Source organism: Manacus candei, unplaced genomic scaffold, assembly GCF_025592945.1.
Source record: "Manacus candei isolate 608988 ecotype Guabito, Panama unplaced genomic scaffold, ASM2559294v1 h1tg000015l, whole genome shotgun sequence".
In the NCBI taxonomy this organism is placed as follows: Eukaryota; Metazoa; Chordata; class Aves; order Passeriformes; family Pipridae; genus Manacus; species Manacus candei.
The window spans coordinates 23,108,846-23,131,323 of NW_026138063.1; the positions used below are offsets into that span (position 1 = coordinate 23,108,846).

The window sequence follows — 22,478 nt, forward strand, 5'->3', positions numbered from 1 at the left end:
AGAGTACACTGTCCGAAAACTCAGCTTGGTTATAGTAGGAAGTTGGGTCTGGGCTTCCTGGAAATATTTTACAGAAGAATTTCACAGAGGCAGTAAACTGGAATTTTCTGTGGAATACAGTTGGCTCAAACAGACATGAGAGGTTTAAGATGTAAACGTTAACTTCAGCTACTTAAACTACTGAGTTTCTCTTCATGCTCTGCTGCCAGTCTAGACACAAAGTCAGCATCCAAGTGAATCAAATGGAGTTTTACCACTGCCCTGAGTGGATCAAAATCAGGCCATCAAAAGAAACTAAAGTGATATCTCTGAAGTTTTACTGTATAATTAGCCCTATTTATAGAAATCACTTTCTGTTGCTAACTGAATTTAGGCCTTCAAAAAATACAGTTCCCTTGTCTTTCCTGTTGCAATCCCTTTGCATTTTCTTGGACTGTCAAGCCAGAACAGTACTCCCTTATTCTGTCTTCCAGAAGACCCTGGCATCCTGTCCTTCAAGAAGGGAGACTTGCTAATCTTCACCGAAGACAAAAGGCTGGATGAAGATTCTGGCTGGATCCATGCCCAGAATGAAAGGACAGGCAAAACAGGGAATGTATTTTTGGAAGACATCTACATCATTCCTTCTCTCACAAAACCCTCTAGTCAAGTGCTGGTAAGAAAAGCTAAGCACTCTCTGTGAAGAGACTGGAAGATAAACGATAATAACAATGTTAAATATGATTAAATTTATAGCTGGAAGATAATTGTTCCTCCAAAGTCAGACAAGTTCTATACCTCCCATTGAAACAAAGCACTTCATTCTGTCCTGTCTGAAAACAAACCTAAACCTAGCCCAGACTCTAAGGACAAGGCTGCAATTGCACAAAAGCAACAACTTTTTAAAAAACACCCAGTTTGTTCACCATGGGAGATTTCAGTGCCTGGAACTGGTAGCAATTAGTGGATATGGGTGTGCAGCTGAATTTCCCTGCATTCACACTGAGTTGAGTGGTGATCACATTATGCCTCAGGGGAAGCTCTGAGTGCAGCAAGCTACTTTGAAAGAATATGATCTTTGAGGGAGTCAAGGTTTGCCATTGATCCCTCTGCTAACAATTTTGTCTTCAGTTTTGGCAATTCAGTATGTTGGATACTCTGCTAACAGGAAAAAAGCAGAAAAACTGGAGACAAAATACACTGGTGATAAACAGGTGCATTGAAAAATGTGTCGTGCTTTGGAAAGTCACATTTTTATGTGTACTGCTGTTGAGTCTGTGGAAATTGCTCTTAAGTCAATTGTTCCTAGGTCTTTCTTGAGTCTCTGGAGATGCTGCTTTGGGGACAGAAGGTCTTGGGCAGCACAGAGCACTACCTGTGCACATATGCTAAGTAACACCCGACAACCTGTGCAGAGACCCGTTCCCATGTGACACCTCTATGTGGCTGTGTCATTACAGAGTTTGCTGATGATGTCTCCAGACCAGAGGAGGACAGCTTCACAGAACTCCTTCATGGAGGAACCTGATGAAGAGGATGTCAAAGTGAAGCCTTACACCCTGGAGGAGTTCTCCTATGAACACTTCAGGTGAAGCTCTCTGTGTAGTGTACGCCCTAGGAAAGTTCTCATTGATCAGTGATCCTTAAAGCCTAGGACGAAATGGCACCTCCCATTTCTGATTGGGTTTCTTCTCTTTGTTCCCTGTAATTGTGACTTTGGATGTGCAGAGATTCTGGCACATGGTCTATTATATCTTAAGTCTGCAGAAATGCAAAGGGGAGAGTAGAACCCCAGCTGGAGTCACTTCTTCCCAGCAGGCCCTATTCTTAGTTCTCACCCCTTCTTCAACAAGGGTACACAACATTTCAGGCCTCAGAGAGAAGGGGAAAATTAGTTTTCTAAAACTTCTCTTCTTTTTGCAAACCTTCTCCCTTCTGGATATACAGGAAACTACATTTTCCCGCTCTTGCTCACCTACAGACTCAAAGGAGATATGAGATCAATGTCTTGGGAAAGAACATGTCTAGAGATATGACTTTGTGATAATGACCTGCTATGTTCCCAGCAATACTGATCCAGTAATGTTGTATTGCCTGCACTTGTCTTCATTCAGGACTCCTGAGAAGGAATCCATCAGCAAAGCTGTTCTCCAGAAATCCCGTGGGCGCAGTCAACTGTGGGCACACTCTAAGGAGCCCCTGAAACAGCCGTTGCTGAAGAGAGCATGCACAGACCCTGATCTTCGGGATTTGGCCTGTCAGGCCTTCATTGATATCCTTTCTCCCCTTTCTTTGGGACCTCAGAACACTCAGGGGAAGGAAAGGCTAGCTGCCTCCACTAAACTTGCCTTTGTTGTCATACCTTAACTGCACTACAGGGCATACATTCACATAAAGGTGGGATGTACCAAATCTGTGTCCCCTGTCTACAGAGAAAAGGTTCCTATTCCCTCCCAGTGCTCAACAGCTCCTGATGGCTCACTTAATTGGGAATGTGGCTTTGGGAGAGAGTGAGACTTACTGCATATGCCCAGAGCAAGCAGCTAACACAGTACAAATCACAGCCAAGCAGTGACTGCTGCATAGGGAAAGGGGGCAGGGGACAGGCAGGGAGCATGCTCCAGACCTTCCTCCAGAATTTGCCACTTAGACATCAAAAGATCCCCAACGTGTTAGGATCCAGATAAAACTTACCATTTGCCTTCCAAACTTGGCCTGCTTTTCTCCTTAACAGCACATTCACCCATCATGAAGTTCATGGGAGACTATCCCTCCAAACAGGCACACTCCTCCGTGGAAGTCACGGACCAGATATTTGTGGCAGCTATCCAGGAGGAGGTCCTGCGGGATGAGATTTACTGTCAGATTATGAAGCAACTGACTGAGAACAGAAACAGGTATTCCCCTGGCTGCAAACACCCTGCTCCTCACAGAGCCAGGCCTCAAGTGCAGGTGGGGATCAGGAACAGAGGGGAAGGATGGCTGGAGTCACACTTTCCCTTTTGCCAGGCAGTGCTGTGGGACTCACCTTTGTGGAGCACTCAGGACCCCTGCCTGGCAGTGAGAGGCCACAGAACACCATTCATCTCCCCTGAGCTGCTGCTTTGCTCCCATCAGCATTCCACACTCCTGTCTGTGCAGCACAATGTGAGGCAGGCAAGGTGTTTTTGAGGCTCTCTTGCTCCCAAGGCAATCTGTATAGAAAATATGACACTGCATAGTCCTTGCATCCCATCAGTGACTGCCCTGCTAACCCTCCATTTAAGTTTCCCAATGGCAGCATTTCCCTTCATATGCACATAGTTCACACTAGATTTTTACCACCAGTGAATAAATACTTTGGTTATATTGATTAGGTTACACAACTGCCTTGCAGAACAGATTGGTTTCACAGGCCTCTGCCCACATAAAGTCTCTGAAACAGGCTGATGTTTTCTTCCCCACTCACAAAATGAGAATTTGACCTACTTCCAGGGGAAATCAATTGCCAAAAGAAGCTTAAAATCATACTAATTATTAACAAAATGGTTTGTCTGTTTCTGGCTGCATTTTGTCACTGCAAAAGTTCTAGAAGGAGCTTCCATTTATTTATTTTCTTTCTTTCTGTTCCACGACTATTACTCCTAGTGGAACCTTCACCATGTTTGTAATCACTGACTGTTACATTTCCTTGCAGGCAGTAAATCTTACAGGCTATTTAATGCATAGCCTGTAACCATGGTGCCAGAGCCATGCCTGATGTGCTCCACCAATTTAGTCGCTGTTTAGAGCGGGATCACTGATGTGGAAAAAACAATGCTTGAAAGGTGGCTATTTCCATATACTTTCATTAGAACAGCCAGAGCAACAAATCTTTCATCCTTCCCAGGCTGCTGTGCTGTGGACCATGTCCCGTTCTCGCACAGACACAAACACCACTCATCTATATAGTATAAAAGAGATTAAAATAGCGTGTCTTCATCTGCAAAATGAGAATAGTAAATGGGAATAGACAAGCAAGGATCTCTTTATTCAGCAAAGTCTGGTGCCCTTTCAGAGCCAGACATGCTGACTTTCCCAAACAAAACCACTTCACACCACTGGGTATTTCAGAGTAATCCTGGGACACACACAACTGAAGTGTGTTCTGCTCCTCGCTTTGAAGGCAGAACGACTGACCACCTCCAGGCTGCAGAGCCTTTACTGGTGAGAGCAAGGTGCCAGAAGAACTTCAACTGGCAGATTCCACAGGTGCAGAGGCTGGAAGAACTGGGTTTCTGCCTGAAAATGGTACCAACTTGATGTGGGGTGTTTAAGAACTCTAACTACCACATAACACAGTGCCATCTACATGTTCATTTTTCAGAACAGGAGCACATGTGAGGGGAAGCCAGTGCATGTGAAGTGCTTGTGCCCTGAGCAAAACTCACCAGTGCAGAGGGCAGGTGACTACAAACCACTGAGAAACCACAATCCGAATACATGTGAGCTTGAGCAGCAAATGGCTTTCCAAGAGGATGGCACCAGGGTCACTGCTGCCCAGATGTCTGTTAACCTGAAGCTCATATTTATTCATGAGACTTGCAACTGTCACAAGTATTCCTCATGCACTGTTTTCACATGCAGGCTGTGGTTGTTGCACAGCAAATGACTGCCAGAGCCTGTGTGAAGGCTCTGTTGATTTGCAGCTCTTTGTTGAATGGCACCATGATGGGAGTGTGTTTCTCTTCCCTGTGGCTGGTGTGTGGTCAGACAGAGAATTATGTGTGGCTGTAGCAGAACTGTTTGCTTTGTGTTCACAGGTACAGTGTGACCAGGGGCTGGCAGCTCCTCTGGCTCTGCACTGGCCTCTTCCCACCCAGCAAGTCACTGCTCAAACATGCCCAGAAGTTCATAGAGACACGTCAGAAAGAAACACTGGCTCCAGCGTGCCGTCGGAGGATTCAGACAGTAATGAGGTAAATGATCTGGCAGATAACCAGCTCAAAGTGTTCAAAAATCAACGGTCAGGCTCCAAAAACCACAAGGGCTAAAATAATGTGACTCTTACTTTTCTTTCCCTCTTTACAGCCTCTTTTTTACAAGTGATAATTATTTTTAACTCTTTATGGGCTTTGAACCACTAAAAGTGATCTGTGTCACAGTTTCACTTTTTTCTTTCACAGAGTTAGCAGCATTTTTAAAAGGTTCATCATCACACATAATCACTTGACTCCCAGAGCTGGGTATTTCAAACCTGAGTGTTTCAAACACAGCATGCAGCTTGAAATGACATCATTGATGATGTCCTGACCTTACTTTTCTTTGGTGAGGCAGCACGTCCTTGTTTCTCTTGCATGTGCCTGAGGATTAGTCTGGAGTTTGTTGACTCTCAGTAGCAAAGAGCTGCACACGTGCAGCTAAAAATACAACAGTAGTATGTTTTACTCATAGTGGAGGGGCACCACTAAAGTCATTGCTATCTGCAGAGTGCTACTATGGCTCTGTTGGTTTTCTGATGGTGAAGTAAAGCAGATCCATGCTGGGAGGAGAAGATCAACACAATCAATTCTTCTCTTTGAAGAAATCCAAACGAGCAAAGCCCGGACACTTACCTGGCTCAGAGCAAGGCACTTTTCCATCCACTTGGCATTACCTGAGCCTGGTGAGGGTTGAAGCAACGTGGCCCCCAAACCACAGTGCTTCCTGAACTTCTGAATAACTTGTTGTTCTAATGGACATGACACAACCAGAGAGAATAGAAGGGCTACCCAGATTTCAGGAAGGATCAACTGAACTGTAGGGGGAAGGTTTCCCTAGATTGCTCCAGGCACTGGAATTACCCAGCTTACCACTCTGAGAACAGAGTTTGGCATCAAGGTTGACTCCAGCCTCCTCCCTTTTGATGATGCTGTGATTTACCACCTGCTTGCCACAGACCTCGTCAGTAAAGAAGCTGCTCAATGATTTCTCCTTGCAGCTCCTCCATCCTCCCCTCTCTCAGGCTGAGCCCCATGTTTGGTCTGTGAACCCTGTGGGTCAGGCTCTAAGGGAATGCTAACACAGTGGATAACCCCCTTGCAGTGCATGGATTTTGGCACTGCTGAGGAAATGACACCACACATTGAACTCGCCTTTGAAGTCCCTGAAAAATGCATGGCAAGGAATGCTATTCATTGTTTATTTCTATGGAGAAGACTTGAAAATTCCTGCCTCCCTATATCATGTGCTATTCATGCTCTAAGCCCTGTTGAGCTTTACAGAGCTGCTTTTGAGAGGGCAAAGAGGGAGGGGAAAGCAGAATGGGCCGTTTGGGAGCAGAATTCTATTTGCTAAACTTCCCCAGATCTGGAGCTTGGGGGATGGGAAGAGGAACGAAGACAAATCTTGTCTTCTAAGCACAGTTCTTTTCATAAGATTAAACCTGCACCTGTTTAGAACAGCACAGAACAGCACAGAATAGCATAGCATAGAATAGAATAGAACAGAAAAGACTATTTCAGTTGGAAGGAACCTTCAACAATCATCTAGTCAAACTTCTCCCTATAAGTAACCTGCTCTCTTTGGAAAGGGGAGGGCAGTCAGCTCAAAGGACTGACCTATGATACATTCAGGGGAGGCCAACTGAGCCCTCGGGTACATACTTTTTCCTCCATAAACAGCTTTACAGCTTCATCCCCAGAATCCTGGCCACTGATCTCACCTTGGCAATGAATTCCTAGCTCAGGCTGCAAAGAGAGGTGGCCCTGTGCCTCTCCAGCCAAGCTGCTGCACTTCCTTGAGCTCCTTGAGATGCCAGTTCAGGAACAGGTGACTGAGTAGGGAAGGTCCACACTCTGTACAATACCTGCACATGCTGTTCAGCTTGGCTGAACAGTCAGGTTTTCCTTCTCCAAATGAAATTGCTACTTTACTGAATGGAAAAAAATATTAGTTTTCAACTCTACACAACCGAAGCTGGATCCAGACTAACCTCTTCCTGAGAGACTGACCCAGTGTGAGAGGAGTTTGGCCCATAAGTTATGGTGTACAAAATCTCTGAACAGCCTGCTCTGTGCCACCGAGGGTAGGAATATACCAGCCCCAGGAGGTAATGTGCTAGATTTTTCCTCACTTTAACTGTGTCAAGGTTTTGGCATGACTCAGACTTCAGTTCCTTTGCTTTAAAAAGCAGCTCTGCTCTGAGGTATAATTTCAAAGAAATGGGTTTGTACAGTTTAATAGCTCCTGAGTCAATGATTGCATTCCAGCTCTTATATAAAACACTTTCAGGAGCCCTCCAAACCTTTTTGGTACTTGCTTTCTGTGCTTTAAGTAATTTTGAATCTGAATACATCTTTTCCTGATGCAAGAATTAAATAAAATGTATTTCTCCTTGTAGCCATTATCTTCACACTTCAGTAAGGAAAAATGCTGCTGAATCTATAGAAGGGGCAATGGTACTGGCTAGGAAGGTGCCTTGTTCATGCAATCTTGTTGCAGAGTAGAATATGCTTTTAATATATTTGCTAATGAGACTCTCAGTTTCTTGCTATTAATATACTGAATTTCACTGGGGTGAAAGTCCACTGGAGCCCACCCCACCACACAGCACCAGCATTTTGAGTGGAGTCTGTTGTTCAGCTGGAATACTGTTGTTCAGCTCCTCAATGATTAAACATCCAGCACTGATCTCTCTTATGATGGTGGTGGTATTTTCCAGGAGTGGCTGCAGGAAGTGGGCACCTCATCCTGTGGAGGTTGAGGCCATCTTACAGAACAACACTAAGATCTCACACAAGATCTGCTTCCCCAATGAAACACAACAGGTGAGCACTTACTTGTTTTCCCAGCCTTGACCATTTTTCCAGCCATGGTGTGTTCACCCAGGAGCATGTCTGAGGACATTCAGTGCTCTTACTTCTTCCTCTCTAACAAGAGTCTTGTTATCTCATAGACATTTGATGTGGGAACAAACACCAAGATCCGGACCCTGTGTCAGAACATCGCTTCTAAATTGCAGCTGAGCTCCTGGGAAGGTTTCAGCCTCTTTGTGAAGATTGCAGACAAGGTAACTCTTCTCAACTGTGGCCAGACTCTCCCTCCTCTCTTATTTATTTACCAGACTACCTAAACAACCACATGAAGCTAAAGACCAGAGCAGGTCATTACTGCTTCTGTCTTACTGAGTCTTACCTAGACTCAAACTTTTAGCACCAGACAATTATTTTAAATCTCTTGAAGGGGCTGGATGGAGATGCAAGTTTCTATCAGCCTGCCAATACTTAGGTGGTACTAAAAGCAGAGAAGACATGGGCTTTCTAGCAGCTGCTGGGATTGTTGCAAGCTGGATGTTGCCTAGTGCTGGATTCAGCCCTTTTCCACTCAGGCTTTTCCCAGGAGTTGTGCTGCACATATACAGTGCCCACTGAGATTAAGAAGAGCAAGGGCAATCAGCACCAGTTGACTGCTCTCTAGTTTGTCAGGAGCTTGCCTTGCTTGAACTGAAGCTTGGTCTGGCTGCCTTGCTGAGAGGTCCCTTCTCTCTGGAACTGTGATCAAGGCAAAAGTAGCAGTGAGCCCAAGCACAGGGAGTTTCTGATGTGCTGCCTTCCTGAAAAGAGGAACCCAGTACGTGACAATATTTTACAAAGAGGAGAATAAGCTGAGAATAAGGTAGGCATCTTCAGCTTGACTTCAATAAGCAGCTTCGAAAGCAAAAAGAAAAACAGGATGCAATAAAAGTCCCCATACAAAAGGTAAATAAATTGAACCTTCCTTCTCCTATTTCTCTACTTCTTTCCCCTTGCCTCTGTCTTTCCTGCTGTAATTCTGCCCTCTTACTGTAGACAGGGAAAGAAAATTCAGCCTGATATTTGGGGATGTTGGCACTGGCAGTATTTTATATGATGTGCTAATCCCTCCTTTCTCTCCTTCATTGCTTGGCCCCTGCAGGTGATCAGTCAGAACGAAGCAGACTACTTCTTTGACTCACTAAGGCAGGTGACAGACTGGAACAGGAGGAACAAACCAGGGAAAGATGGTAAGGAGAATGCCAGCATGACAAGAAGCTGCATGACATGCTGTGTTGTACTGGGAAAGAGCAGATTTATCCAGTAGGATTCACTCCACCTTGGGAAGTGTTTAGCAGAGTCTTTTTATACCATTTTTGTTTGTACACATGGTTACTGCCTGCACCAGCAGCAAGTGACCCAATGCAGCCAAGCACAGGCTATCAGAAACACCAGAGCATCTCTGTGTGGGGATCTCTCCAGAAACTTTAAATTGGTAACAAAGATTTTTTGACCAAAAATCTTTTGGTGTATCCAAAACACACCGCTGGATACACACAAGTTATACAGGTTGATCCTCAAGTATTAAGCATCAGCCAACAAATGTAAATAGGTTCTTCATGGTGTCACTTACATTCCTTGGGTTGTCAGAAAATTTTTAACCAGATTATTACCTGGTGATACCCAAGCACAAGTTACTTTGTCAGGGAAACAGCCATTAGAATAAAGCAATGTAATACTAATAACAGCAATTCCTTGCACTTAGCCCCCCCCCATGTATAACAAACATTTTGAAATCTACATCAAACTCCACTCAAATTTCTTATCAATTTATCCTGATCTTTGCTCATTTCAGGACAGCTGAGGTTCAACTTCCTGAAGCTCTGTCGATGTATCTAAGACTTTCTAACTTCTCTCCCCACAGCTGATGCAGCTGCTAGGAGCCCCAAAAACCACAGCATAAAGATGTGGGTCCACTAAATCACAATTCGTTTGTGTAAGCACAGCCCTCAGGGAATGTACTGGCATCAGTGTACCAGAGTTCAGGTGTGCTGCACACCAGCAGGCAGCTGTCATGAGCACCAAGAAATAACAAACACTCTATGGATGGCACCCTCACCTTCTCCTTCATTTCTGGAGAGACCCTATCTCAGATCACTGTGTGAGCAGTGTCCAGGAACTGACAACTAAGCACTTTCTTGGTCATCTAAAATGGCTTTTTGTATTTTTTTGGGTAGCAATTTTATTTGTTACTATTAAAACCAGAATTACTTTTCTGCAGAAACTCACAAGCCATTTAAAAACTGCAGAACTGCCAGTGATGCAGAGAACACTAATAAGATCTGGTTTCCTTAGGGACTGCTATGTCTGTGGCATATGAGGTGTACTTCATGAGAAAGCTGTGGCTGAATGTCACTCCTGGGAAGGACCTGAAAGCTGATACCATTTTCCATTACCACCAGGTAAGCAGCTCCCTAAAGCACAGATATAGTGTGATCCCAGAAACACTCCTGAGGAAGTATTACTGTCCCTCCCCAAGGCCTGCATTATAGAGCCTCCAGAGGAATGCCTCCAGAAGGCACAGCTCAGCCTCAGAAGCAGATTTATTTCTCACAGAGTTCACATCTTAACTATGATACGAGCAGAGCTCCCTTACCAAATTTTTCTGTGGAGATGCTTGTCTTGCTCCATAAATTGTACAGAGAATGACAGAAAGTTCTGAGTTGTAAAGGACCTTTAAAGATCAACCCAAAATTTCTCAGGATGTCCTTGGACTGTGTTTGGCAAGACTCACATCCTGACCTTACGGATTTAGAATGTTTAAGTCAGTGTTTGCTTCAGCCCATCGTGCCTGAATTCAGAGCTGGTCTCTTCCAGGAGCTGCCAAAGTACCTTAGAGGTTACCATAAGTGTTCCAAGGATGAAGCTGTCCAGCTGGCAGGGCTGATTTATAAAGTGCGTTTCAATAATGACCGCGCACAGCTGGCAACCATCCCCAAAATCCTGAAGGAGCTGGTGCCAGACAACCTGCTCCGAGCAGTCTCACCAGATGAATGGAAGAAGGTAAGAACATCAGCTTTCCTTAGTCATACTGTTTATAGAGAGCTTTAGGAGAGAAGATAGACATCGAGCCACTTTACATTTTTGAGCTGACAGTCTTTGAAAGCACTATGGAGGGATGCTATTGGATACTGCTGGATTTGCCAGCAGGATAGTGAGACTATTTGCTTCTTACAATCCTCATTTTGCATCCTCTCTACCAAAGCTCTGAAAGATATCTGCAGGCCTGGATGACTTGATTTGAGATGTGCATGTTTCTTGATGATAGTAAGCTGCTTCCAGTGCTCAGAATAAGAGTTAGAGACAGGGAAATCAGTGATGGGACTGGGAATTTGAGGATATTGGACAAAACCAGAAAATTAAGGTGTGTAATAAAGTATTTCATAGTTTGGCACCAAATAAAATTCCTTGCACCATGTGCATGCTACTTACAGCAAAAGGCTCTTTTCTCCATGAAAAGGCAAGGAAGTTTCAGCAGGTACTTCTTACTTAGTCCTCTGAGGAAGACCCAGGACACTATTTCAAATGACCCTACATGTTTCAGCAGAAGATGTGATACATGTCTGTGGGTGATGAACACTGCCTTTCTTTTGTTTCATCCTACATTGCCCCTCTGACCTGAAGTCCATTCCCTGGGGCTGCTGGGCTTCCTTCACCCAGCACATGAATAAGAAAAGCTGGGGATTCTGGCTCCCCCTTGCCTCAGGGCATGGCAGGATCCTTACATCTTCACAGTCTTCTGTTGCTGTGGGAAAAAAAACATGATCTTGGTGATGATCTGGTGCTGTCTTTAGTGCTAATGCTGGGCACTGGAAATCTGCCTGTCTCCCAACTGAACAGGCCTTGTATCTGCTTTTCCTAAACAGAGCATTACTGCAGCATATGGTAAACATGAGGGAAAAACTGTGGATGAGGCCAAGATTGCCTTCTTGAAAATGATACACCGGTGGCCAACATTTGGATCAGCCTTTTTTGAAGTGAAGGTAGGTTTGAAGGCCTGTGTGACTGGATTTGGGAGTAGATCAGTACTAGGGGATACGGACTTACTATAATTCCATACCTGCATAAGTGAAAATACATTAGAAAGCTGAGTTCCTGTGAACTATTGAGGAAAACTCAGTTCCTTCAAAGTGGGGAGATGGGTTCTTTATCCACTCTGAACTATGTCTACTGTTTACTGGCTATGCTGTTGTTCCAGTTGTAATACCTATATTACAGGTGTGTACTAGCAGTAGGGGGTTAGTTACATGGATGCTTAATTGTCCTGTCATCACTCTCCACAACAAAATGCTGCCAAATCTTGTCTCTGTGGGGACTCTTCCCTTAGAACAGAACTGTATTAATCCTCTCATTCTGGAGAGGATACCTCCCAAGAATCATTTCCCACTTGCTACCTTTAATTTCTCCTTGCTGGGCTCTTCACTTCCCTTAACTGGTTTGCAAGCAACTGTTAAGCCTGTTATCAGTGTAGTAAATAATGGACCTGATTCTGTTTTCATGCAGCAGTTGCTCAAGTCATCAATATAGGGCCAAAAGGTTTCAGTGTTCGTTTTGGGAAAGAGAACAAGCAGCACTGGACACTGTTAAAGGTCACCGTGCACCTCATACAGACAATTTCTTCATTTTCTGCTTATCTTTCTGTGTTGTTCACAGCAAGCCTCGGAGCCAAATTTCCCAGAGATTGTGCTGATTGCAATCAACAAGCAAGGAGTCTCACTGATACATCAGAAGACAAAGGTAACAATTGCTTCTCATGAGTCCACGGAAGGAGGGATCTAACTGACTGTGCTAATTTAGGGACAGCAACAGGACCTTCTCCAGGAATGATAAGAGAGGATAGAGGCCCTCTATTCATTTTTTGTGTGAAAACAGAAGAAAATTTCACTGCCTCAAATTACTTCTTTGCAGTTTCTACACTGGCAAAGAAACAGTGTAGAGCATCTCTGCAAAGAGACATGGGAATCATGATGCACCTGAGCAAGGTGGTAAGATGGATGTGCAGGATCAGTCAGATGGATGGGCAGTGCACCTGCTTCAAGAAAAGTGTTTTGCAGGAAGCCCAGGTGTCTAAAAGCTCAGGCTGAATGGCAGTGTTTAGCTGCTGCCTAACCCCAACACTCTGGTCTTACCAAGTTCCCAGGAAAAGGGAATATCACTATTTCCTTTTAATAATGAAACGACTATGCAGTGAGTTTTAGATTACAGTAAATATAATGGCAGTGTGCTAAGGCACAGATCAATATATAATGAAAGGAAGTCTCACTAGTGTGATTAAGATTCACCTGCTTGGTGAAAATACAATATAACACTCATTTAGATGCAAGAACTACCTTGATCCACTGCATTTATAAATGAAGTGGGAAAGAAAAAGAATGCTCTGGCTCTACCGGTTTTCTCATGTAACAGCCTGTTTTCATTTGAGAAATGTTCTATAGTTCAATTTGTTTCCCCTTACAGGATATTTTAACAGTCTACCCATTCAATAAAATCTCCAACTGGAGCAGTGGCAGCACATACTTTCACATGACAATAGGGAACCTGGTACGAGGAAACCGGCTCTTATGTGAGACATCTCTGGTAAGAAGACTTTCCTCAACTTAGACAAAACAACCTCCTGATTTTTCCTTTACATCCAGAATTGGTACAAAACAAGGGAGCCAAAACAGATAAATACCACTGCAGATACAAAAAGCATTCGCTGCTGTGTCAATAAAATTGCCATTTAGAACTGGTTCCATGCTATATCATGCTATCTGATGCAAAGATTTAAGACACAGGACACAATGAAAATAGTAATTTCCCAAGTTCTTCCCCTACATCAAAATTCTATCCACCTGAGACATCAAGACTGAAAAACTATGTAAGAGGCTTTTTGTCTTGCATGTCTGCCTCCATCTATGCAGGAAAGCCAGCCTTGTAAGACTTTATACTTTCCAATGATTGGTACCAACTTTTTAACAATTGGCTTCAGACTGTCCAGAGGCTCAAAGAAGTATCACTGTGTTAATATTTAATGGTAAGTTTGTAAAGATAACAAAAACATTTGTAGGCTAACTTCTCTGACACAAAAGCCTGGATCCCTAAATACAAGAACCTTAGAGTACAAGTCAAGCTATAGAGTGAATACCCAGGTGACAGCAGAGCTATGCTCTGTAAAGTTTTGGAAATCAATGAAGAGTAGAAATAGGTAAGTCATTACTAACACAGTAATAGCTATTGAAAGAGATGTTCATGCAGGGAAGAACCTAAGAAGAAGATAAACCAGGGAGGAAATTCTAGTTATTTTTACTTCTGGAGCTCTCAGAGAGATTTAAGACTTTTTTCTTTCCTGACAGGGTTACAAAATGGATGACCTGTTAACATCCTACGTACGCCTGCTCATGAATGCTGTAAACAAGCAAAAGAACCTCCCAGCCTGAGAGTGGGGATAGAACCCACGACCTGTGTTTGTGCCAAACTACCTGTAATTTCATCTCTCATAAGACATGCCATTTAAAAAAATATTAATCTTGGTGATCAGTCTCCTGGTCACACACTGGAAGAACTGAGTTGCTGAAATATTACTATGAGAGAAGCTCAAGTGAGCATGTGCTTTCAAATATCTGTAACACTTGTCTTAGATGTAGTATGAGAATTCCATTCAGATTTTGGATTAGGTGGATTTTAATGTTATATGGGAGTGGGGGAACCTTATGAAGGCCTCTTATGATAGCCTGAATCTCCTCCATTCAAAGAAAGACATACATTAACAGTTGTCTCCCTTTTGGAAAGAATGACCCTTGTTGTATATGCTCTTACCAAATGCATAAAATCCATGCTTCTTTGGAAACAAAAGTAATTATTTTTTCTCCTACTGGAAATTCTAAGAGTGGAGCAATGCCCCTTCAGTAGTAGATAACTGGACACTTTGAAAGGTAAGATGCTGGTTTTCATCCTTTGATCCCTAGGTTATGTGTTGCACCTTACAGTAGCCTAGGACAGCCAGTTACAGAATGTAACTGTACTTCTTGAGTGCTGCTAAATTAACAGGCTGCCCCCTGACTTACCACTGCCTTGGTTAAATTAAATAGTCTTCTTTCTTCTACCTTTTATAATGCTCTTGGAAACTAACAACCACTTTTACTATGTGGTTTCTAGTAAGCTTAAACTTTAAATGAGTCTGGATTTTGGGTCCATTACTTTTAGTTGCTCCTATTTCAAGTTATAGATGTACTATTCAGTGCAAATCAGAATTGAAGAACTCAGTCTAACAAAACATCTGTTGAAAAGAGACTTTTCTACTCTATAAAAATGTTCTCAACTTGAAGTTATGCAGACATTCCTTTACGAGACAAGAATAGCTTTAATTTCTCCTGATTCTGTTTCCTGTTTAGCAGACAGTTTGAGTGGTAAAATTTGATTCAGCTCTTATGTTCATCTCTCAGACCTTTGCAGACACACAGCTTCGGTCCCATAGCAACCAGAGTGTGCTGAGTGTCTAAAGCAGATATGCACTGTGGTGGGAGTAAGCTTGGATGATCCCCCCTCAGAGAAAAAGTACTTCTCCCTTGCTCACAGTGAAACATGGATGTGTCTTAAAGCATTTACACCGAATTCCTTGAGACACAATCTGGCAGTGCTGGAAAAGCAGCTCTGCCTGATCTCTCAGCTTTGCCAATGGATGCACAAAGGGTCGGTCCCTTGTTCCCTCAGACGTGTGTGTGTGTGAAATTCAAACACTGATGGGATTTTTGTTCATGGGTGGCAGGGAAGAGCCCTACTCTGTGCATCTAAACGAGTGCCACACCTGTCAGAATAGTGATCCTTCTGCAAGCAATTAGACACTCCTGCTGTAATGTCCATTGCTGGCAATGGAAACACTGGAAATTCATTACTTGGAGTGGTTTTGATCTAACTGGCTATAAGTGAGAAGTGTTCAATAATTCACCTGTACAGAAAGAAATTCTGCAGCCAAACTGTACTGTTCTTGGTTTTTAAATAAAGATTGCAGAAAATCAACCACAATGTCTTTTTCTTAACAAGAAACTTGAGTATTTGCTCTAGATCCATGTAACTTAAATCTAGCAAATATCTACTACAGCCTGTAAGTGATCATAGCATCCCATCTGTGTACAAACACATTTTGTACAACACAGCCTCTAAAAGGATAATACCCCTTTCTGCACATCCTTATCAACCAACAGATCACCACAGAAGCAGCACAGATCTAAAACATGAACTCACCACAACAGTGTCTCAGGTTTGGGCAATCCCCAGGGTTCCTCAGAGTTGGTAATGCTCTCTGGTTCATCGTTGCAAATGCAGTATTTTTTTTAACTGTACATTATACAAATTTTTTATTTTTGTGTGTGTGTAAAGATTTAAAATGTATTACAGTTAACTTTATTATAGGAACATACAAAGATACGATATTACAACATTTCAATCCACAATCCCACTTTTTGGTTAGACAGCACCTGTGTGATAAAAGGAGAGCTCTACACGATGCAGAACCTACACTGCTCATCAAAGCCTGAACCAAGGCAGGTAGCTGCTAATTCTTTTCTCAGTCTATAACACCCTCAGCACTTAACAGTGCTTTACAGACTAGTACAACCACATTTATTATGTTTGCCTGCAATCTATTCCTTCACCATCCAACCACTTCTGAAAAAAGTGTCAAGTCATATCATCTAACACACACCATGTGACATCAGGAACCCTCTGTACCAAAGGCTGACCAATATTTGCCAACATTGCACAGGCTGCTGTAAAAATAAACACCAGGATGCAAACCCTAGAGAGCAGAGTAGTTGCCACAAAGACAGACTGCAGGTGATTAGCATAGCCTTTGAATACAAACAAGCTTCGCATACTGTGCTTTCTAAAAGCAAAACCATTTTCAAGTGTACTCAGTTTATGTTAGTGATTTTAATTATGTAGAAGTAAGAATGTAAACTATAAATGCATGGAATGAGACAACAGCTTTTAGTAAGTGTAGGCTTCTGAGCCAAGTTCAACCTTGGTATAAATCTGTACTCTCCAGTGGTGTGATACTGAGGATGAATTTGGCTAGCAGGCCGATTTACAACAATGGAAAAAAGCATGCAGCTTATTTCTGACTGACACCTTGACTTTACTAAAAAAGAAAACAAACATGTCAGCCTATCAACACACTAAGGAGAACTCATGAAGCCTGCACTATATTCTGCTTGGTTTTTAAAAAGTAGACTCACAGAAGTAGAGGAAGATGCATTTTTTTAAACTATTTATTTCTCCTACTCCTTCAATTCTACTCTCTGACAAAAAGTATGGCAGTAATATGCACCACTGTAACTCTGCACATTGCAGGCTATGGGCAACAGAAGTATAAGAAAAATAATTGTGAAAAATTAATACTTTAGGAGATACTAAGATTATATCATCTTCCACTAATACAGAGATCAGGGATTACAAAGATTTTTTTCCGCCCACTGATTTTCCAAAATGTCCTGATGATAAGGACATAATCCAAATCCTAGAGAACTGAATGGCCTATCAAAGAGAATGATACAAACTCTTCTTTGAACTCTGAAGCTTACAAGGTCTGCTGAATTTCTAGCATGAGACAAGATAAGGAGCACACACTAATTCTCTACTTGCACTACAAAAGTAATTCCATTCACCTCCACATCCACAATTTTCCATTGCTGAACTTGAGTGGCCACTGAAAGAATATTACCTATTGCCTGCTAGTTACATAGTCCTTTCCTATTTACCAGGAATGTGCTGCTGTGTGTTCCTCCACCTCCTTCCCAGGAGGGATACACAGCTGCTCAGATTCAGCACAAGGCATAGCCTGGGACTGAGATTGCAGGAACAGACCAGAATGCTTTATGCTGAGGAGGATCTGCATAACCAACTGAGCTGAACCTAGAGCAGCACTTCCTGTGTTCCGTGCTGTGACAAAAATGCCAACAACAGGTTTACAGGATGTGTGTTAACAGTGGCCACACACTACTGCACCAAAAGACACATTCTTTGTGCCCTTAACTAAAAGTCTGTTTTAAGGCTAGTGAGAGAACAGCAAGTAGCCACGTGTTCTCCTAAAGCAATGACACAAGCACCTGCTCTCACTGGAATCTACAGAGATTGTGGCCAGGAGAGGATAGAAGAGTTTGCTGTCAAACCTAGGCCATCCCTTCAGCAGTGCTATAGTGGAATCAGTATAACACAGTTAAAAGTTAATGGTAACTTAGGGCAACAAAAAGCAAAGCAGAGGAGGTAAACTGAGTTAGCAAAGACAGGGAGGATCTAAGGGATGCTCTGACAGGCGGGATTTTCATCGCACACAGTTAACCAGGGTTTCCCCCCACTGCTCTGCTATCAGGGGTGCAGTTCCATGGGTAGGAGATCCAGCAAGCGTATTAACACAGTTTTAAAGGAGATTATTGCCCCAATCCAGTTGCTGCTCACACATACAAGAAATAGGGAAACTTTAACTTCTTGCTAGCTAATTCACCTGGGGCTGCAGGGTGGTGCCTGGGCCCAACTGCTGTGTTCATTTGACCTACTCACTTTTCAGAAGATTTAAATCATGCAAGGGACAGAAGTCCTCCAGTGCTTGTCAGCCTCACAAAAGTGGAGGCACAGTCTCAACTGAAAGGGATTTTGTGGTTGCTCAGCTTAGTTGACAAGAAAATATAGGGCATGCCTCCAGAGCACTGAAGCTCACTGTGATTATACAGCATGCAGGTGGGCTCAGGAGCAGCACTGATGATGGCTCACCCCTAAAGAAGTATCAAGAATGTACAACACCAGTAAATTCCTCAGCACCTTGAGTTGTAGTAGCAGAGACAGCAGGACCACTGAAACTTCACTGGTGACAGGCAAAACTACAGAGCAGGACTATATGCTTGAGATGTACACATTCATGACTGAGATCCTCTCTCTAAGTACACTCAGGTCTTAAGAAGAAAGGTGATGAGGAAATCTTATTTGGGTAAAAATTTTAAGAGAAGTACTTTCTGAGTTTTTTTCTGCACAAGACCACTTTTGCTACAAACTGTAAACATTAGAAATGCCTTCATGTAATTGGGCTTTCTGAAGCATGACCACCAAGCCTATATTCAGCTTGCAAATAAAGTGAGAAAAGAGACACTTAAGTGCCTAAACTGTTACCATATTATCCACTTGATTTCCCTGTGCAGAAGAATAACCAAGGCTCCAGCCACACTGCCTCAAGAAATATTAGCTACACCAGTGGATAGGACATGCTTTGTGTTGACCAGCAGAAGCTCTAGTAGCCATGGAGTAGTAGAGAACAGGGAAAATTAAAGACTGTTAATTCTAATAGAATGTTTTGTTTCCCCATAGTCATCTCCTCATCATGGAGAACCCTGACATGGCCTTGACAACTAAAATCCCCTCAGTACTGAACAGGGAAGCAGCAAAGCAAACTTCTGCAGCTGTCCTAGCACTGGGCCTAAGACATAGGAGCCAGCAGTGCAGATGCCATAGCTGTTGGTTCCTGAACCTTTCTAGTAAACCTACAAACCAGAAGGACTGTACAGCACCCATATATTCTCAGAAGGAAAATGGAGAAAGACCAGAACTTTTTGCATGTAGCAAAGACCAACAACTTTCAGAATATTTGCCTAGGTACTAAAAAGCCTAAAAATTTCTGCCCCCACAGTAAGAAGAAAAATGCCGATACTTTATCTGAAAAAGAGCAAATCAGACATTTCTTCCAGCTCTACATTAAACCACTGTTTCCAAATTCCTTAGACTAAGAGGAATGGACGGAGAACCACAGTTCAGTCGAGGAAGGAAAGATTGTGTACAATTCCACAAAGGCAAAAAGTGTTGTTATTAGCAAATTAATAACCAGCCTGTAAACTGCTCAAGCACAAACCATACTCCTCTTTCTGCCAGTGTTAATAGACAACTGCTTGAGAAAAGGGATAGTCTAGATGCAAGCAATACTACCAGAAGCAGGGGAAGGGACTACTTATCTTTGGTGTCACTTCTTAGTAATTGCCTCTGTAAATCAAGAGCTGCAGTGAGCAGCAGCTTTTGTAAGAGTGCAGTCAGGAGACTGACAGACCTGTTTAAGCAGAGTTTAAATCTAGAGCTTTGGGATGGGCCTTCTTGGATGCCAGCTCTGACAACTTCTTCAGGCGTTTCTTCAGCTCCAGAGGGAATTTCTCATAGCACTTCTTGCAGACAGGTTTCATGTCAAACTCCACAAATTTGTTCCTTTAACACAAAGAACAGTTATTAAAATGGTATTTGCAAACTATATGCTTCACTAATTCAAATCTCCACGCACCTGCACTTATAAAACAACTCATTTCCTCATCTGGTGATGTAAGAACAGAGATTGGGTTCTTACCAGGGAACTTGGGTCTTTAGCACCCCTAGTTAAATAAGGAGCAAGATTTTGCTATATATTTGTATGTAACAATCTAGAATAATTTTTTTGTTATTGTAGAATGCAAGTGTCACTTCAAAGGTCCTCTTTGTGATGAATTAGAGCTCCTTGGTGGAGCCAACCCAGCATAGTAGGGTAAGGGTTTGAACCTGAGACAGGAAGAATGTAGGATTGCTTTTTTCCTGTCCCTCTTCTACATATCTGAGGCAAATAGCATAGTATTTTATTTCAAACTAATCTGTGGAATATTAAATATTGTCATTGAGGGGAGCATGCAAATTTAAGGAGACATGGAGGTTGCAGGTTGTTCAGGACAGGCAGTTCCTCAAAGTTCAGAGCCTTCCCTCTGTACTGCTGAATGAGTTCTCCTCATACTCAACCTTCTTACAGAACAGATTAATAAACAAAAATAAATCAGAGAGGATGCTGTGTCAGCTCCCTTTTAATCCTGAAATCAGTGGAATTATAAGCACCTGCTCCCGCAGAGAAGAGGTATATTGCCCCTCAGAGAGCCTCTGGTTCATGGCTCCCCCAAGCTGATACCCCAGCTTAGGGGTGAATGTCTCACATGGTCCAAAATATGAACACTGACTTACTTCAGTGTGAGCTTGATGTTGCAGGTGGAGCAGGAGAAGCAATTCACACACCAGGCCTTGTTAAGAGCTGACACCACTGCAAAAGCAAAAGCACAAAGTAAGAAGAAACTGCCAGATTATCTGAATTCAGATTTATGTCCACATTCAAACGTCGCCAGATGTGAAAACAAACACTGGTGCCTTGCAACTGAGGGACTGCAACAGCTGCACCAACAAATGGAGCGAGGACAGCAACCCAAAACAAGGAGAGAACAAATCTTACCATCTCCCTCTATCACGTGGCTGCAGTTGTAGCAAACATCTCCAAAGAGCTGCAGAGAAAAAGAAATAAGAACAGGAACTCATGTTGCTGACTACTCATGCTCCCCACATTATGCAGCTGGTGTGAACATTAAATCCTAATAATCAAAGAATTCCCAGATGCTACAGTGGCCCCCAAATATACCAATTTAAATCTTCTGAATAACTTCTCATACACTTGCCAAATAGTCTATGTTCCTTTGGATCTCATACCACTAAATACTACAAAACCTTTTTTGTTGATGCCTCACACTCTACCACTGTTATGGGATCTTAAAGTTCTGTATATGTGGCAATTGGAGAAGAAAGGTTCAGTAGAGTATGATGCTTACTGTAGACAAACATCTCCTGATGCTCAGCTGTAAATACCAAAATAAAACATGGAGCTTCTATCAAAACAGTAACACTTACCTCATTTATCTGACAGAAGAAAATACCAAACTCATAGCTGTTCCATAGAACCATACAGAAAAAACAGAGTTTGATTGGCTTTTGAAACATAGTTTCCCATGCTTTAGACAACATAATAGCTGTCTCAGGCCCATGGAAGAAAGTATTACCAAAGATGGCCACACAAATAGTTTAGAAGTACAGTTACAGGGATTTTAATCACAACCCGTGGTCAGTGCTTTTCTGTCAATGGCACAAATTAAAATCAGTATCCCCAAGACATTTCTATTCTGTTCTCAACATTGCTTTTCCACCTATCAAGAAAAACTACTTTTTTCTGTTAAATCTCACAAATTTCTTAATATTGCATTGCCTCTACAAATTCAGATTATGCAAAATCTGCAGCTTTGCATATTAAAATGCAAAAAAGCATTTGCCAGTCACAGCAAGTACCTCCAGCATAGATGGCAGAATTTACCTGGTTATAGTGAGTTTCACAATAAGCCAGTCCTTTTTTCTCATAGTGTCGGTGCCCCAAGAATGGCTTCTCACATTTGGCACAAACAAAATGCTGTAGAAGAAAAAAAAAAAAGACATTCCATGGCAGAAAAAGTGACTTTACCATCACCAGGGAAAAACTTACATGGCTACAAATTATGGCTTAATACATGACACTTAATGGTTTGGGCTGGAACGGACCTTAAACCCATCTTGTTTTACCTGCTGCCACGGGCAGGGACACCTTCCACTAGCTCAGGCTGCTCCAAGCCCCATCCAACCTGGCCTTGGACACTTCCAGGGATGGGACAGCCACAGCTTCTCTGGGCAACCTGTTCCAGTGCCTCACCACCAATTCTTCCTAACATCTAATCTAAATCTACTTCTTTCCGTTTAAAACTCTTGCCTCTTAATGCTTTAATGAAGCACAGACAGGAAAATCTTTACAGAAGCGAAAGAGAAGAGGAGATATTTAGTCTCTATAGTAACTAAGAGTTGTATTAAAGATAGGTAGAAGACCTGCTGGAAGGACAA

At 42.7% G+C, this 22,478-nt stretch overlaps 2 protein-coding genes across 4 annotated transcripts in view; one reads left to right on the forward strand and one right to left on the reverse strand.

Annotated features, from left to right (window-relative positions):
- The window catches only part of MYO7B (myosin VIIB), a 52,032-nt gene extending 36,281 nt beyond the window's left edge, over positions 1-15,751 (forward strand). For 2 of the 3 annotated variants that reach the window (XM_051782345.1, XM_051782344.1), the window contains 14 exons: positions 474-655; positions 1,440-1,567; positions 2,094-2,251; positions 2,723-2,876; positions 4,761-4,916; positions 7,640-7,745; positions 7,874-7,987; positions 8,872-8,959; positions 10,065-10,171; positions 10,587-10,772; positions 11,636-11,752; positions 12,423-12,506; positions 13,227-13,346; positions 14,105-15,751. In XM_051782345.1, coding sequence (XP_051638305.1) covers positions 474-655; positions 1,440-1,567; positions 2,094-2,251; positions 2,723-2,876; positions 4,761-4,916; positions 7,640-7,745; positions 7,874-7,987; positions 8,872-8,959; positions 10,065-10,171; positions 10,587-10,772; positions 11,636-11,752; positions 12,423-12,506; positions 13,227-13,346; positions 14,105-14,188 — 1,784 coding nt within the window. In that variant the 3' untranslated portion in view covers positions 14,189-15,751. The remainder of the gene's footprint in view (positions 1-473; positions 656-1,439; positions 1,568-2,093; positions 2,252-2,722; positions 2,877-4,760; positions 4,917-7,639; positions 7,746-7,873; positions 7,988-8,871; positions 8,960-10,064; positions 10,172-10,586; positions 10,773-11,635; positions 11,753-12,422; positions 12,507-13,226; positions 13,347-14,104) is intronic. The other variant, XM_051782346.1, reaches the window with a different exon arrangement.
- Positions 15,752-16,122: 371 nt separating this feature from the next.
- LIMS2 (LIM zinc finger domain containing 2) overlaps positions 16,123-22,478 on the reverse strand; it is a 32,469-nt gene continuing 26,113 nt past the window's right edge. The window contains exons 7-10 of the mRNA XM_051782485.1: positions 21,925-22,017; positions 21,019-21,067; positions 20,757-20,832; positions 16,123-19,985 (exon numbers count right to left, since the gene is read on the reverse strand). Coding sequence (XP_051638445.1) covers positions 19,838-19,985; positions 20,757-20,832; positions 21,019-21,067; positions 21,925-22,017 — 366 coding nt within the window. The 3' untranslated portion in view covers positions 16,123-19,837. The remainder of the gene's footprint in view (positions 19,986-20,756; positions 20,833-21,018; positions 21,068-21,924; positions 22,018-22,478) is intronic.